This window comes from Lactuca saligna, chromosome 4 (assembly GCF_052625555.1).
Source record: "Lactuca saligna cultivar CGN05327 chromosome 4, ASM5262555v1, whole genome shotgun sequence".
NCBI lineage: Eukaryota > Viridiplantae > Streptophyta > Magnoliopsida > Asterales > Asteraceae > Lactuca > Lactuca saligna.
The window spans coordinates 88,976,241-88,993,547 of record NC_136420.1 but is presented as its reverse complement, the minus strand read 5'-3'; the positions used below and the strand labels follow the sequence as shown (position 1 = coordinate 88,993,547).

The 17,307-nt window shown below is 38.9% G+C and overlaps 1 protein-coding gene across 1 annotated transcript; it reads right to left on the bottom strand.

Annotated features, from left to right (window-relative positions):
- Positions 1–14,399: 14,399 nt before the first annotated feature.
- On the bottom strand, positions 14,400–15,522 carry LOC145038677 (transcription factor MYB30-like). Its single transcript, XM_078986958.1, has 3 exons — positions 15,273–15,522; positions 15,047–15,176; positions 14,400–14,959 (listed from the first exon to the last, which is right to left on the bottom strand). Exons 1-3 carry the CDS (start codon positions 15,403–15,405, stop codon positions 14,422–14,424), a joined length of 801 nt encoding a protein of 266 aa, XP_078843084.1. The 5' UTR covers positions 15,406–15,522; the 3' UTR covers positions 14,400–14,421.
- Between the last annotated feature and the right edge of the window lie 1,785 nt (positions 15,523–17,307).

Below are 17,307 nucleotides of genomic sequence, written 5' to 3'. Positions count from 1 at the left end.
TAGTAACCTGCTAGGCCTAAGAATTGCCTGATCTCTGTTAGGGTTATTGGGTTTTACCAACCTTCAGTTGCTTTAATCTTGTAAGGGTCCACATGTATCCCCTCATCACTAACCACGTGACCCAGAAAATGTACTAGGCGAATCCAAAACTCGCACTTGGAGAATTTCGCATACAACATCTCCGCTCTGAGTATATCCAAAACATGCTGAAAATGATGGTTGTGACCTTCCTTACTTTGAGAATAAACCAGTATGTTTTCGATAAAAACTATCACAAAGTTGTCATGGAAAGGTCGACATACTCGGTTCATCAAGTCCATAAATATCACGGTCAGAGAAAAGGGTATTACCACGAAATTATATTGCCCATAACGAGTTCGAAATGCAGTCTTGGGAATATCCTAATCTCAAACCCATAGTGTCACTCCCCCAAACTAAGATGGAAGAAACATTCGGGGGTCGAGCACATCATGTACAGTATCATAACAATGCACAATAGTAAAACAAGCAACAACATCCATTGCATTAATAATATAGTTTATACATGTTTGTATAGAATATAGTTGTAAGACACCAAAAATATATCAAAATAAAAGACGAGCCTTGAACAAGCTCTGTCTTCTCAAAACTTGGTCCAGTGTACCTATCTATTGGTGACCTGAGAATACAAGTTATTTTGAAAAAGAGAGTATCAACATAAAAGTTGAGTAAGTGCATAAGTATTTTGTGTCAAAAGTTTACATTTGTTTCATGAAAATGTTTGTAAGTGTTTTGATGTAAATGTTTGTTTACTTCCTAGAAAATGTATCACTGTATAAATGTAATGGAAAATGAACATGTACAGTAGTGTTGTGTAAAATACTCTACTGAAGCACTAACTACCTTAAAACCAGATTGTTAATTAAGGAAAAAATGTGACTAGGTTATAACCATGCTTGATTGACTAGTATAAAACACGATGTTCTTCAAACATCAAAAATGGTATGACATTTGTCACCCGTAGACCTGTAGGTCCCACTATAGCTAGCAGCAAGGTGTGGGATGGTCAACCCCGTATAGATCTATACACAAACTCACACACTCTCTCTAGGAGACTCTGGTTACAAAACGTGACACAACAAGTATATTGCTATGCCATGAAATAGTGTTTCACATTTTAGTTATTCTATTTTCGTTATAGTATGTAAGTTCCTTTCTGTTCCTGTTATAGTATGTTTTGTAATGTATAGTTGTGGTATGAATGTACTAACTCATGTAAGTTTCTCTGTTCTAGAAATAGTATGTAGTGATCCTTTAAACTATACATATCATAGTTCACTAGTATGTTTGTTTGAACTGTTACTCATTTGCAGAAAACACTCAATTGTTCAACAAAAGCAACTAAGTTAAGTATGATCCTTAAAAATGGGTTTAATATTCATATATGTATTTAATGATTATAACTATGATTTAGCCGACAGTCGAACTAGTGGTCCTACCCTAAGCCCACAACCAAACAAGTAACAGGAGTCAATGTATCTAGCTATACTCCTAAGTCTGTTAAAGCATACTTATACGTAAATAAATAGACGAATATGATTTTGATATATAAAAGAAGTTTAAAATAGTTTAAAAGTATTCTAACAAAATTTTGAGTATAAGAAATCCTTTAGGTTGCTATTTTCATATGTAAATGGTTAACAACTTTGTATTGTGTTCTAATTGTATTCTCCCCCTAAAAGCATTTAAAAAGCATTTAAAAGTGTAATTTTAGGGGTATGAACTCACCTGGTGTGAGTGAATAGGATGAAAGATCGATATAGGATACTTGGTATCACTAGTGAAGTCCCAAGCACAAACGAATCCTATTTAGCATATAATAACATTTATATGTATAGAATTAGTGCAATTGACAACTAAAATGTAAAGGAAACAACCTTAGGAAGTAGGGAACGCTTACAAAAAAGGGTTAAAACCGAAAATGAAAGGCTGAAAATTGATCACGGCCCAAGTAGATGGGTTCATGGCCCAAGAAGGGATCACGAACCACAACATTTGAAGTGTTCACGACCCAAGGATGAATTACGACCCAAGAACACTTGAAGATCTTCATGAAAGATGATGAATCAAGGATGAAATCAAAGGATTTCACACGAACAACAAGAAAGGTAAGTGTTTCTAACATTTTAGAGGGGAAAGGAGAGTTCTTGGGTGGGTGATACTTGAGAGAAACCTTGGGTTCACGGCTAGAAGTGGAGAAGTGAAGTGAAAATTAGTCTAAACTTATATATATATATATATATATATATATATATATATATATATATATATATATATATATATATATATATATATATATATATATATATATATATATATATCAGGAGGGAAGTGTTCACGACCCAACCGAGGTTCACGGTTCGAAGGTTCGTTCACGGTCTGAGGCTTCGGCCCAAATGGTTTAAGGCTATCCTTCCAAAACACATAATACTTAAGAATGCTCGATCCAAACACTTTTAGCTCTTTCATCTAACTATATTAATATAATAAAATAAATAAGTTTGACCCTTGATTGAATGTTTGACTTTCGTTGACCAAGTTTGACTTTTACAAGAAAGAAATTATGGGTTGTCAAATCATCCCCTGTTAAAAAGAATTTTGTCCTGAAATTAGAATTTAAGAAAATATACATAGATTAAGGGAAAAGATGAGGATATTTATGTTTCATTTGATCCTCCCGCTCCCAAGTGAATTCGGGTCCCCGTTTTGCATTCTAGCGAACCTTCACTATCGGGATATGGATTTGTTTCGTTTGCTTGACCTCCTTGTCTATGATTTCTACTAGTTCTTCCATGATGTTGAGGCTCTCATCGATCTCGATTTCATTGAGTGGGATAACAAGAGTCTCATCCGATAGGCACTATTTTAGGTTCAATACATAGATGGTAGGGTGTACATTACTAAGTGCATGTGGTAGTTTGAGTTTCTAAGCTACAGGGCCGATCCTAGCGAGAAACTCAAAAGGCCCTTTGTACCTTGGATTTAGCTTCCCATGCTTTTCGAATCGTATCAAACCCTTCCAAGGTGATACCTTTATGTAACACCGTGATTTTCAAGGCAAAATTTTCATTTAAATAATCAATTTAATATTAAAACACTTGTTTAAAATCTTATTCATATTTGAATTACAAAACATAGTTCCATTTTCACTTGAATAGAAAACCAGGATCCTCCAACATACAACTCTTTCTTTGGTGTGTACAATCGAGCCGGTGCCATCCCGCGTTACTGAAAGAACCTGAAACAACATAACATAAAACACTGTAAGCACGAAGCTTAGTGAGTTCCCCAATATACACCTTACGCACATACGCCTTTCCAGGCCCTGACCTTCCGGTCCACTGCACAATGCCTTCCGGCCCATGAGATAATCGCCTTCCGGCCCATAACATATTTGCCTTCCGGCCCGTAACATATTGCCTTCCGGCCCATAACATATTGCCTTCCGGCCCATAACATATTGCCTTCCGGCCCATACACATACACAGCACATAATACATTTAACTTACCACATATAGCACATATATCATATATCATATTCGACTTCCGATCACATAACATATTGCCTTCCGGCCCATATAAACATACATAGCACGCATAGCAATTATCTTACCATTTATAGCACGTATAACACATATCATGTCCGACCTTCCGGTCACACAGTCAAACCCTTCCGGATACAGTATAGTGAGAAGACTCACCTCGTGGATACTGGAAATTAGCAACTCCTGAAATCACTTGCACTGGATCCGCCGAGCTTCAAGCTCCCTGGGTAATGTATTCTCTTATTAATACTTTTATCCTTCAAGACAACTTACCCTAAGAAATTACACATAGGTCAACTCTGGTCAACGGTCCACGGTCAACTCGACCGGACTCGGCGAGTACTCTGGCGACTCGGCGAGTCTAGTCGTCCTCCAATCCTCTAAGCTTTCCCTTCTACTCGTCGAGTATCCTCCTTGACCCGACGAGTTACTCCTGGAAGAATCGTGGGGCCACCCCGACTCCACTCGTCGAGTCTGATGAACAACTCGACGAGTCCCAGTTATTCTTCAAGCTACTCGCCGAGTCTGCTCATCTGACTCGGCGAGTCCATGCCATGCAGTCGCGCAAACTGCTTCCTAAGGTCATAATTGCTCCGACCATTCATAGGTCTGGCCTTCCTCGACTGGTCCATTACATAAGGTCTTCATTTAGGTGCTCATGATACACCCCAAGACTTATAATTTACATGTTGACTTAAGGCATAAGGATTTCAATCCAAAACCTTCACCAATTCCCGAAATGCACAGACATGGGATATTCTGGACCTCCAAGGGTCCTAATACAGGGTTACAATCGTTTGGGGAACAAGGGTAACATTCAATCTATCCATAAAAGGGTTCCATAAACCCTAATTCTCTAAATACATCACCATAGCAGAGTATACACGAATCCTTACCTGGATAATGTGCTCTCTGTATCTCCAATCCTCAGAATGTGATTCCCTTGCTGTTCCTTTAGCTAAACCCTTCTCTTCCTTGCACAATAACTTCTTCAAGACCACCAATGGCCTTCAATCCTTGCTCCAGATGCACACAACCGATTAGGGTTCTTCTCAAAAGGCTAAAGACGGAAAATGACGGCCTATAAGTTCATTATATACGTCCCAAACCTAAACGGCTAGGGTTTTCGCTAAACAGCGCAGACTCGCCGAGTCCCTATCTGACTCGTCGAGTCCAGTCGCGAACCCGCGACCAAGTCTGCGATCCTACTCGGCGAGTCTGGCTCCAACTCGCCGAGTCCCCCCTTTAAAACACCTCAAAATGTAATTTTAACAATACTTGAGATTTCGGGCTGTTACAATTCTCCCCCACTAGAATCAGACTTCGCCCTCGAAGTCTCACTCTGAAAATAGTCCCGGATGCTGCTCCCGCATCTCACGTTCCGGCTCCCCAGTCACTTCCGATCCCTTCCGAGGTTGCCACCGAACCAATACCAGAGGTACCTCCTTGTTCCTCAGAACCTTGATCTTCCGATCCCTGATGGCCACTGGCCTCTCAGCGTAACTCAGGCTTGCATCCACCTAATTGTTCTCTAGTGGAACCACTGCCTGACTCATTGGCTATACACTTCTTCAATTGCGACACATGAAAAGCGTCATGGATCCATCCCAATTCCGTTGGCAGCTCCAAACGGTAGGCCACCCGTCCTACCCTTGCATTTTCACGAAAAGACCCAACATACCGGGGCCCCAACTTGCCCCTCTTCCTGAATCGAATCACCCCTTTCCAAGGAGAGACCATCAGAAGTACGAAGTCGCCGACCTGAAATACATGCTTGTAACGGCGTCTGTCTGCATAACTTTCCTGTCAACTCTAGGCGATCAATAACCTCTGTTTAACCCGCTGAATCTGCTCTGTCGACTAAAGCACGATCTCTGTACTGCCCACCACTCCCTGTAACCGAGAATTACCCACAATGCAACTCTACTCCAAATCTCCACGATCACTTGACTCATAAGGGTTAGGAAACCATGAATCACCGGATCCCCGATCCAAAGCCCACTTTATCCATTTCGGAACGACTGCGAGATCCATTCTCACTCTCAGAGCAACTCTCACGAGTTCTCCTCTTGCAAACACATACACATGCTGCACTAGCCCCAACATACCTTTCTCTTCCCTTACCTAGGGAAATCCGCTTGACAACCTTGCCACTACTCCATGTATCACACATGCTCTGGATCTGCTCGCAAGGACTCTCGGGTCCATGCATTACCTTTCCTCAGCGAATGAGGGTCCGACATCAACTTCCATGCAACAGCTCAAAGGGTGGCATACCAATGCACTAATGATGGATGTTGATATGGGACAACTCAACCAATGATAAATACGTACCGCGGCTTTCTCCGAAATCTAATACACATGCCCGAAGCATGTCTTCGAGCGTCTGAATCGTTCACCCTCTCTAAAGTGTCCTCAGATGTCATCATGATAAGCTTATTTCCCATGTTCCTCTTTAAGACTGAGTACCAGATCAACTTTTGGCTCCACATCTGAGCCCCCAACGGTCACCCATATCGTGATCCAAATATCCCACTAACTTTCTCCCCGTGACCACTATCCCGACCCAGTGACACGCAAGTCACCAAATCCTCTTTTCCTCGTGCGAGAAAATATAATCCAACCGAGGATCGTCTCGACTTAAATCTGTGGTTACTGCTGCGCGTATTCCTTGCGTATCTCACCGCATCTCCCGACAGAGACGGAGACCCCCGTCTCGCCCCCGACTCAACATCCAAGCTCCAAAAACTCAATACCAGGGCTACCCAAACTCGAAACTCTTCCACCTCATACACTGCTCGAAAATATTCCAACATCGAAATTCTCTTGCCATCTAGTGAGTACTGCAACTCCACGCAGTATCACAACACCCTCTGTCTAGTGAGTACTGCGACTCGAATATCCATCACAGACCCTGGAGGCAATCAACATAACAAATGCCCACCTTTGCGAAAATCCACTCTTTCAAATAATCTCCCTGAATCTCCATACTCGAGGGCTCCTACTGGATTCATAGATACTTGATATACCACAAGTCGATTCAATTCAAGATTCACGAGTAACTCCGAAATAAAGATATCATACCCGGATATCCCAGAATACTGCCACAACCACTGGTCTCCTACCCCAAACATCATGTAAACACAAAATACATTCCTTCTGAACCCATAATTAAATCTGTATTTTTCCCACCTTACAACTTCGGTGCATCTAATTTCTCGATTGGAATACGAGATAACGCCGACGTTACGAAATATGATGATAATCCTCCGAATCCCTTTTCCCCGACACTCAAAATCCAAACAAGGATGCGCATACCGACCCAATCATTCTCTATCTACTTGCACGACACCAAACACCTATCATGGATACATTCGTTCTCCTCCTCGAGTACTTCCCGCATTAACTCACTCTGACCCTTTTTCTCGATCACCGACACCTCTGGTCTCATGATTTCTTACAGCATATCTCTATACTTCACTTATAACCACTCTTGACAAATCTTTACTTTCTTACATACTGCACCCGGTTCTCCCCCACTTAGAGTTCGAACCATCACCAATTAGCACTCAACCAACCCACGACTATTTTTCACCAGCGAAATCGCACCTGCTCCGAGGAAGTGCTATGCAACGCCCGATAATTCCCCCCTTAAGGAAGTCAATCAACCCTCTATACCCTGAACCTCTGATTAACTCTCCAAGAACTTCTCATCACGACTGCCTCTAATCGTTCCAAATCCCATACCAATCTAACACTAAGCATCTGAACTGCTCGATAACATCTCTGGCTCATAGACTGCACCGCAAAATCATCGTTCCTCTCACCTCAACTCATCAACCAATGTTCCAACCCGGAATTGTCCCAAGGACAGGGACCCACTCCCAACATAGACGAAAACTTTATGCACTGCAAAACTCAACTGAACTCCCCACTGCTACCACTATAACACAACCTACTATTCCCAATTAGGTGTGGTGTGGTCCTCGACTACCTCAGTCCCAACTGACTGTCTACTCACGATAAGTCACTGCCTCGCGGCACACCTGCTACCTGATACTCTGAGGGAAATCATTATCGATAACGACCTGCAGGGTGTATTCCCAATCCAAAACTGAAACATCAGGCCTCTCGTGTCTTGCACACGAACATAATGGCACCACCCACCTAGAAGGTGACCTCTCCTCTATCGACTGATTGCTCGACTCAACCGAAATTTTCCTCTGTCTTAACTCCTTACCAAAATACTCTGATAGGCACTCGCCTTTCCCCTCGAGGAACGCCTCTCCATACTCAATCATGGTCTACAGGCCTAAAACCCATAGCGTCCGATCTCTACCTCATCGATCATGACCGGATAACAAGATAGTTACAAGCATCATCCACTACGAACCATGGTACTCATCCCATGACATCCCTTCTCAATCTGCTCCGGTGTATGGTACCCGATCCATAGCATCACTCCTCAATCTGCTCCGATGTATGGTACTCGAACCACAACATCTATCCTCAATCTGTTCCGATGTATGGTACCCGGACCATAACATCACTCCGCAATGCGCTCCGATGTATGGTACTCGAACCATAACATCACTCCTCATCCCGTTCCTTAGGACCTTCAGAATGCTCCCTGTATTAAGTATGGGTCCTCTGCTTTCAGTAGTACGGGCCCATACTACCTGCCACATCTACCCATACTTTCCACACGGACCATCCCAGAGTTCCTAAGTAGTTGATCGACCTGCTCTTTCACCAATCCCATCGTGCGTGCTCGCTCCCCAGCGAAATCCTCTACTCTACTAGCGCACTCATCTGGTTAGGTTTACTCCCTAGTCCCTTCCGCCGTCCTCCCACTTCTTTGCTATCAGCTGCTGAAGAGCTCCTAATGATGCCAGCCATCTACTTCCTGAATATCGTCATACTCACTTAGTAGCTGACTCCCATCATCGAGAATTCCACAAAGCACAAAGCAAGCAACATTCGAGCATCGAAGAATACATAGGACTCCCGATCTGTGATAGCTCCACCTTCTCGGCTCATCCTCGGAAGTACCACTGAACTCTGTAGCTCTACCCCTCGTGCGTTCTAACTAGATACCCTCACTCATCACATACACACAAAAGCATAACACACATATAACAACAAACCCTAGGCTAAGGCATCACAAATCAGGCCACTCTAGTCCTAAGATATGAAATACCTAGCCTGTCTCTAGCATGCAATAATATCTCATAAAGTGCATCATAGATATTTCATAACACCAAAAGTAAGGGTATTTTGGGAAATCACCGTTTGGCTCTGGCTGATTGTACACACTGCTCTTTCTTGCTTTCTCTTTGAACTCTTATTCACTTTTAGAAAACTATTTATTTGAAAACTTTTTCTTACTTCCTCAGTTTGAGTCCAGATTTACCCGAAGGCGTATCCGAATCCCTCAAACCAAGGCTCTGATACCAATTTGTAACACCGTGATTTTCAAGGAAAAATTTTCATTTAAATAATCAATTTAATATTAAAACACTTGTTTAAAATCTTATTCATATTTGAATTACAAAACATAGTTCCATTTTCACTTGAATAGAAAACCAGGATCCTCCAACATACAACTCTTTCTTTGGTGTGTACAATCGAGCCGGTGCCATCCCGCGTTACTGAAAGAACCTGAAACAACATAACATAAAACACTGTAAGCACGAAGCTTAGTGAGTTCCCCAATATACACCTTACGCACATACGCCTTTCCAGGCCCTGACCTTCCGGTCCACTGCACAATGCCTTCCGGCCCATAACATATTTGCCTTCTGGCTCGTAACATATTGCCTTCCGGCCCATAACATATTGCCTTCCGGCCCATACACATACACAGCACATAATACATTTAACTTACCACATATAGCACATATATCATATATCATATTTGACTTCCGATCACATAACATATTGCCTTCCGGCCCATATAAACATACATAGCACGCATAGCAATTATCTTACCATTTATAGCACGTATAACACATATCATGTCTGACCTTCCGGTCACACAGTCAAACCCTTCTGGGTACAGTATAGTGAGAAGAATCACCTTGTGGATACTGGAAATTAGCAACTCCTGAAATCACTTGCACTGGATCCGCCGAGCTTCAAGCTCCCTGGGTAATGTATTCTCTTATTAATACTTTTATCCTTCAAGACAACTGACCCTAAGAAATTACACATAGGTCAACTCTGGTCAACGGTCCACGGTCAACTCGACCGGACTCGGCGAGTCTAGTCGTCCTCCAATCCTCTAAGCTTTCCCTTCTACTCGTCGAGTATCCTCCTTGACCCAACGAGTTACTCCTGGAAGAATCGCGGGGCCACCCCGACTCCACTCGCCGAGTCTGATGAACAACTCGACGAGTCCCAGTTATTCTTCAAGCTACTCGCCGAGTCTGCTCATCTGACTCGGCGAGTCCATGCCATGCAGTCGCGCAAACTGCTTCCTAAGGTCATAACTGCTCCAACCATTCATAGGTCTGGCCTTCCTCGACTGGTCCATTACATAAGGTCTTCATTTAGGTGCTCATGATACACCCCAAGACTTATAATTTACATGTTGACTTAAGGCATAAGGATTTCAATCCAAAACCTTCACCAATTCCCGAAATGCACAGACATGGGATATTCTGGACCTCCAAGGGTCCTAATACAGGGTTACAATCGTTTGGGGAACAAGGGTAACATTCAATCTATCCATAAAAGGGTTCCATAAACCCTAATTCTCTAAATACATCACCATAGCAGAGTATACACGAATCCTTACCTGGATAATGTGCTTTCTGTATCTCCAATCCTCATAATGTGATTCCCTTGTTGTTCCTTTAGCCAAACCCTTCTCTTCCTTGCACAATAACTTCTTCAAGACCACCAATGGCCTTCAATCCTTGCTCCAGATGCACACAACCGATTAGGGTTCTTCTCAAAAGGCTAAAGACGGAAAATGACGGCCTATAAGTTCATTATATACGTCCCAAACCTAAACGGCTAGGATTTTCGCTAAACAGCGCAGACTCGCCGAGTCCCTATCTGACTCGTCGAGTCCAGTCGCGAACCCGCGACCAGGTATGCGATCCTACTCGGCGAGTCTGGCTCCAACTCGCCGAGTCCCCCCTTTAAAACACCCCAAAATGTAATTTTAACAATACTTGAGATTTCGGGTTGTTACACTTTAATAGAACAAGGTCACCAACCTGAAATTCCAAAGGTTTCCGTCTCTTGTCAGCATAGCTTTTCTGTTGATCTCTAGAGGCTTTCAATCGTTCACAAATCTAAACAATCATCTCTGTCGTTTCCTGAATGATTTCTAGACCTGTGAGAGTGTTGTCAGGAACTCGTCCTCTAGCTAGTTACGTGTCACCCACCTCAGCCCAACACAAAGGGGATCTACACTTTCGGCCATAGATGGCTTCAAAAAGAGCAACTTTGATACTAGTATGCTAGTTGTTGTATGAAAACTCAACTAACGGCAAATGGATCTAGCATTTTAACATCTCTTATGAATTGGCCAACGATTTTGAGGCTAGGTTTCTTGAAAGAGTATCTTGCATGTGGTCGACTGAACTTGTTACCTCTAATATGCAACTAATAGTTACGCCATATATTAAAATTTTTGAAGTCCTCGCATGCATTTGATGTGTGTTTATTCTTATCATTCATCAGAGAAATGCCCAAAACACTCTCATCCACATTTTTCTCGACATACATCACATATATGTTGTGCTTCAACTGCAGAGAAGACCAATACTCGAGCTCGAAAAATATGCTACGTTTCGACCAGTTCAATTCGAATTATTGTTGACTATGTTGTCCTTTAAAATCTTAGGATGTTTACCCAGTTTAAGAAGTAGTAAACGACCTATTTCTTTCATTATGTCCATCAAAGCATTGTAATTTCCAATTTGCATACAAAGAACAAACTATTTTTTTTTCCATTTTTTCCATCATAGCATTGTACTTTCCAAATTGCTTACAAATACACAAACTATTTTTTTCATTTTTTTTCCATTTGAGCATTATACTTTACAAATTAAGGCATGCTCATTTTTCCCATACTAGCATTGTACTTTACAAACTAAGGGTATGCTCATTTTTTCCATTATAGCATCCTACTTTTTGCTTCATACTTTTCTATTACAGATTAATGTCTATGCATACAAATTCACATATACATGCATAATACACATACAAACACAAAACATAAATACATAATACACATAGAAAAACACACACATACACACATAGATACATATATATATATATATATATACATACATACATACATAACACAAATACACATATATGCATACATTATACACATACAAATACACATACGCGTATATACATGCATTATACACAAATAATACACTTCAAAAATACATATATACATACATATACAAAATATACATTCTGCATACAAAATTAAAAATAAAAAGGTGTTGAAGAACCTGTGGAGGTGTAATCCAGTGGAGAATATAGTTGATGTTCCAAATTTTGAGATTTTTCGATAGGGAGCTCCAAATCCCAACAGTAAAGATGGAAATTCCGATAAAGAAAATATGGAAATTTGAGTTTTCAGTGAGGATAAGAGAAAAATAAAAGAAAAGCTGAAAAATAAAAGAAAAGCTGAAAAAACTGAGAAGATAGAAGAAGAAAACGTTACCTGTGGACCTCAACAGTGATGGGGGTCGCTGGTGATGGGGAGGTTTGGGGCTCTTTGACGGTGAAGTTTCCGGCGCAATCGAAGAAAGAGTGAAGAGCAGAGAATCGGTGGAGTAATTTGGGGACATCGAATAAAAGAGGAAAGAACGAAAGGCTATTATTCGTGCAGACCTTTAGCGGCGACACAAAAGTATTAGCAGTGACAACGAATTAATTGTGGCGGCACATGCCTAAGGGAAGTTTTGGCGCCATCTATTTAGAGTATTAATGGCGACGCTCACTGCCATTGGTGTCACCACTATTGATAATGTACGCAACCAGGGTCCAATCCATTGGATTTGCAACAAGATCGATTGTGAAGGTGTAATCTCAAACATTCACACAGATAATGGTTTGGTTGAAGAGCATTAGCAGCGACGTCATTAATGGTGACAGCCGGTAGCGGATACAGATACATGGGGGTTTTTACTAGGGTGCATACTCCCACTTAACATGTTTTTTTTACCTATATTTTATATAGAAAATTTATGATTATAATTCATTTTCAGTTAATGGCCGCCATGATAATAATAGTTTTATACTATGCACCCCATTACAATCATCTTTGGATGCGGCAACAAACAACGCGAATGTTGGTTGTGGTCGTTAATAGTGGTTATCACCGCTAATAGGGGTTGTCACCACTAATAGATGTTATTCTTATAGTGTTAGCATAGTCCAAGTTTCAAGGTGGTCAACATTGGTTTTATTTTGGCTTCAATGGCGTTACTCTAATTTATCTCGTACAACTCTTGAGATCAACATTGTATTTGAACAAAAATTAAAAGAAAAATTATTTTATGCATTTGCTGCTGTATCTTTCGATGTGTATTTTTTTCCTTGGTAGGTTCGAGGACGTTGGCATGGTTTCCTTCTTGTTGGTTTCCAGTTTTCCTATTATCTTTAAGATTGATTTGTTTGGCAATGTTCTTTGCGTTGGTTCTTTGGGATTGGCGTTTTTGTTTGTTCTCTTTCTTAATTTATGTCTTGTATATGTAAATCTCTAGGTCCTTGATGGCAGTTAATTTCTATTATTAACAAAATCGATGTTTATGTTACACATAATAGTTTAGAACATTAGAGTTTGAAACATTTTTACGAAAATGTGATCTTTGTAGTATGATTTTCATTTCGCAATTACGAATTATCTATTATTAGACCTTTTTTTAGCTTGAGAAATTAAACATTCATTTATTTTTTGTTTCTATAAATCTCCATATCCAATTAAATAGTAACATAAGTAATATTTAATGTTTATTTAATGAAATTTAAGTATATTAATATAACTCATGTCTTGATTTAATTAAGTGGGAAGATTTTTAGTAATAAAAATAAAAAGATATTTAATTTCTCTTTTTAACTTTTGTGAACTTAATCATTTGGACGTTAATGTCAAATTTGCCACATGGCCCATCGGGTGGGGGTAATTTATGAAACATCGATAATATTTTGGAAACATTTTGAATGTAATAGGTTTTGAACCCTAAAATTTATATATAAAATTACACACATCGACAGTTAGAATCGATCTTAATTATATGGACAAGATAGAAAAATTAAGTGGGTGTAACGGGTGTCGAACCACAGAGGCAATGGTGCCATAGTATGTTGAATATATGTAAGTTATAAATAAATAGATTATTTATTAGAATAAAATAATTAATCTAATTAGATTAAAGTATTTTTAAAGATGAATAAATTTAGCAGAATTTTTCTTTTAGTATATGGGTTGGAAATGAAAAATGGATTAGAAGAGTAATATTTTTGAAAATGTGTTAGATTGTTTACGTTTGAAGATAGTGAGATATATATGATCATTGGAGAAAGCTTTAGATGATGAAATTCATTAAAAGAAAAATATTTTACAGGTTGTTAAAACTAGCTTATTGGCCTTTTTTTTTTTTTTTTTACCTTTATCCTATGGTCGATACTTTTTGTTTTCAAAAAATGCGGATAATGGTTATGTGGGACCAATCATTTTCCTTTGTTGCTGGCATTGAGCTTCAAGTGAAGAGGGGAAAAAAGACAAGACATAAAAATTAAACAAATAACACAGTTAAGAGTGAAAGAAAACGAACAAGATGAGATCAAAATGGAAGGTTTTTCACCATTGTACTTCATTTGTTTGTTCAATTTCTAATCCATACAACCAGAAATTTTCTTGATCATCAATGGGGCTTTGTGGAAATAAAATCCCAAGGTCAAGCAATGGCTTCAAGAAATCATCACTTATGCAATTAATGCTCCCATCGAAATCTTGCAAAAATGGTTCTGTCCAAAAATCATCCATGCTTACTCCAACCACTTGCCTAGAACAAGCATCATCCTCCACACCCAAACTCTTGGAGTTCATGCTTGAAGATGCCGTGTTAGACACTGACGATATGCTCGTTGATATTGGTAGTGGGCCATTAAGGATCGGCATGCTTTCAAGTATGTTATGAGTTGCAAGGTCCAACACTGAGTCAATATCACAAGCTTCATTCGTCTTATCTTCCTTACAACTTCTTCCCCTTCTGAAACCATATCCCATGGTTGGATTAGATATAAAAGCAGTTGAACGGTTCTTTAGGGATGAATGCCAGTGGTTTTTAATCTCGTTATCTGTTCTTCCAGGTAGGTGTGTCGCAATGGTAGACCATCTGCATATATCACTATATTTAGCAACAAGTACTACCTCCAAACACTTCCAAAATATCTAAAATTTTAGCCGAAAAAGAAAAAAGTACCTATTTCCAAGCGATTGATGCAATTCTAGTATAAGCGTGTCCTCTTCTTGGCTAAAGTTTCCTCTTTTGACATTCGGACGTAGATAGTTTATCCAACGTAGTCTACAGCTCTTCCCGCACCTTGACAACCCTAAAACCAATATTGACATCACGTGTTAATAATACTGAAGTAAACATCCAGTCATCTAAGGACAATATAAAATAAAAAGTGTTTAACAAGTTGAACCTGCATGTTTGGGAAGTTGTCGCCAGTTGGAACAGCCATAATTAGCAACATAATCTATCAGCTTCTGATCTTCCTCTGGTGTCCATGTTCCCTTCTTTAGACCATTCTTGTCACAAGTGGGAGTTCTCACCATCTCTCTACCTCTTACTATCTTAATGTCTTACTCTCTCTAGTTCTCTTAATTAATTAGTCTCTCTTTTGGAGATTTTGATTTCTGTGAACGATGGTGAAGTTTTTATATGGCCTTGAAAGACAGACAGCCAAAACGTGCAACACGAGAGGAGTAATATTAAATCAGTGATATAGTATTGGAGTAACACTAAAGATAGAAAGTGACTAATTAAAGAAGAAAGGGACGAAAAGCTGGGGTCCATCCGGGAAACTTCTTTGGAGAAACACTACTCACACTATCGGTTATCCGCTTGTGAAGCAGCCACGGCATATATCACACGTATTTTCTTCATTTTCTAAGCTAGTAGCGAGCACGAAACGTAATAATTTGAGTGGTGGGCTCCTCCTACGTCACTGTATTATTTTGTGGCTAACATGTTAAACTATATTCATTGCAACCGGTAACTGCTCAATTTTTTTTTCTTTTATAAATATTATTTTTTTCACTTTTTGATATTATATCCAATATTATCAACTTATCTTTGACAAATGACTTTTGGACTAATGTATCAAGCTATGTAAGAGATATATCTCTTTTCAAGTGGTTCGGGCTACAAGTCTCATAATATATAAACGAATATGTATAATTATTAGTAGATTAAGGGTATATATATATATATATATATATATATATATATATATATATATATATATATATATATATATATATATATATATATATATATATATATATATATATATATATATATATATATATATATAGAGAGAGAGAGAGAGAGAGAGAGAGAGAGAGAGAGAGAGCATTAGCGGAGACAAATGTCGCCACTAATGCTTTTAGCAGTGACATGTTATCGCTAAAAAGTCGCCAATGTTGTCTCGCTGCAAATACTTCATATGTCATCACCAATGCTCTTTGTCGCCGTTAATGCTCACAGTGACCGCAAAAGACCTGTTGTCACTAATACATACATATCGCTGGTAAAAGCGTTGCCACTAAAAGTAGTTTTCTTTTTATCTATTTAACATTAAAATTATAATAAGCAATACATGTATAAGCTGCTAAGAAACTTAATTTTGTAGAAAATAGTTTGAAACATTAACAAAACTTAATATTATATCTAATCCATATACATCCGGTCCAAAATATTCATCCAAAAATAATGCAATATACCTAAAATACTAACCCAAAAGAAAAATTCATAAATCCTAAAAAAGTAGCTAACCATCCTATCACTCCCCTCATTTCGTTCGTTTTCATTTTGTGACGGCAATGAGCGAATCCAGTCTTCCAGTATCGCACTACAAGTCAGGTCTTTTAACATTGTTTGTTGCATTTCCAATTACAAAGAAAACAAAATATATTACCAACATATCATAACAACTTGTATCTTCCAAAATTTATTAAAATACAAAATATCAACATATCAAACTATAAACAATATATCATTATAGCATTTTACTTCCAAATAAACTTATACATACATCATATACAATATTGCATATACATTATAACATTGTAGTTCTTTTTTCCCTTTTTCCATTATGACATTGTACTTTCCAAAAATTATCAAACTACAAAATACCAACATATCAAACTATAACCAAACTACATTATACAAATATTGCATATACATTATAACATTGTAACTTTTTTCATTTTTCCATTATAGCTTTGTACTTTCGAAAAATTACTAAAATACAAAATACCAACACATCAAACCATAACCAACATATCATTATTGCATTCTACGTTCTAAATACACTTAAACATACATCTTACATAACATTGCATATACATTATAGCATTGTACTTTTTCATTTTTCAATTATAGCGTTGTACTATATACTAAACAAACAATTACCAACATATCATTAGTAAATGTTACGGCTCCCCCATAGTCTT

What these genes read in the sequence shown, in the direction of transcription:
- LOC145038677 (XM_078986958.1), bottom strand. Translation starts at nt 15,405, where the DNA reads ATGGTGAGAACTCCCACTTGTGACAAGAATGGTCTAAAGAAGGGAACA. An exon ending in ACAACTTCCCAAACATGCAG is followed by an intron (nt 15,177 to 15,272) that starts GTTCAACTTGTT and finishes TATTGGTTTTAG; the next exon opens with GGTTGTCAAGGTGCGGGAAG. An exon ending in CATCAATCGCTTGGAAATAG is followed by an intron (nt 14,960 to 15,046) that starts GTACTTTTTTCT and finishes TGATATATGCAG; the next exon opens with ATGGTCTACCATTGCGACAC.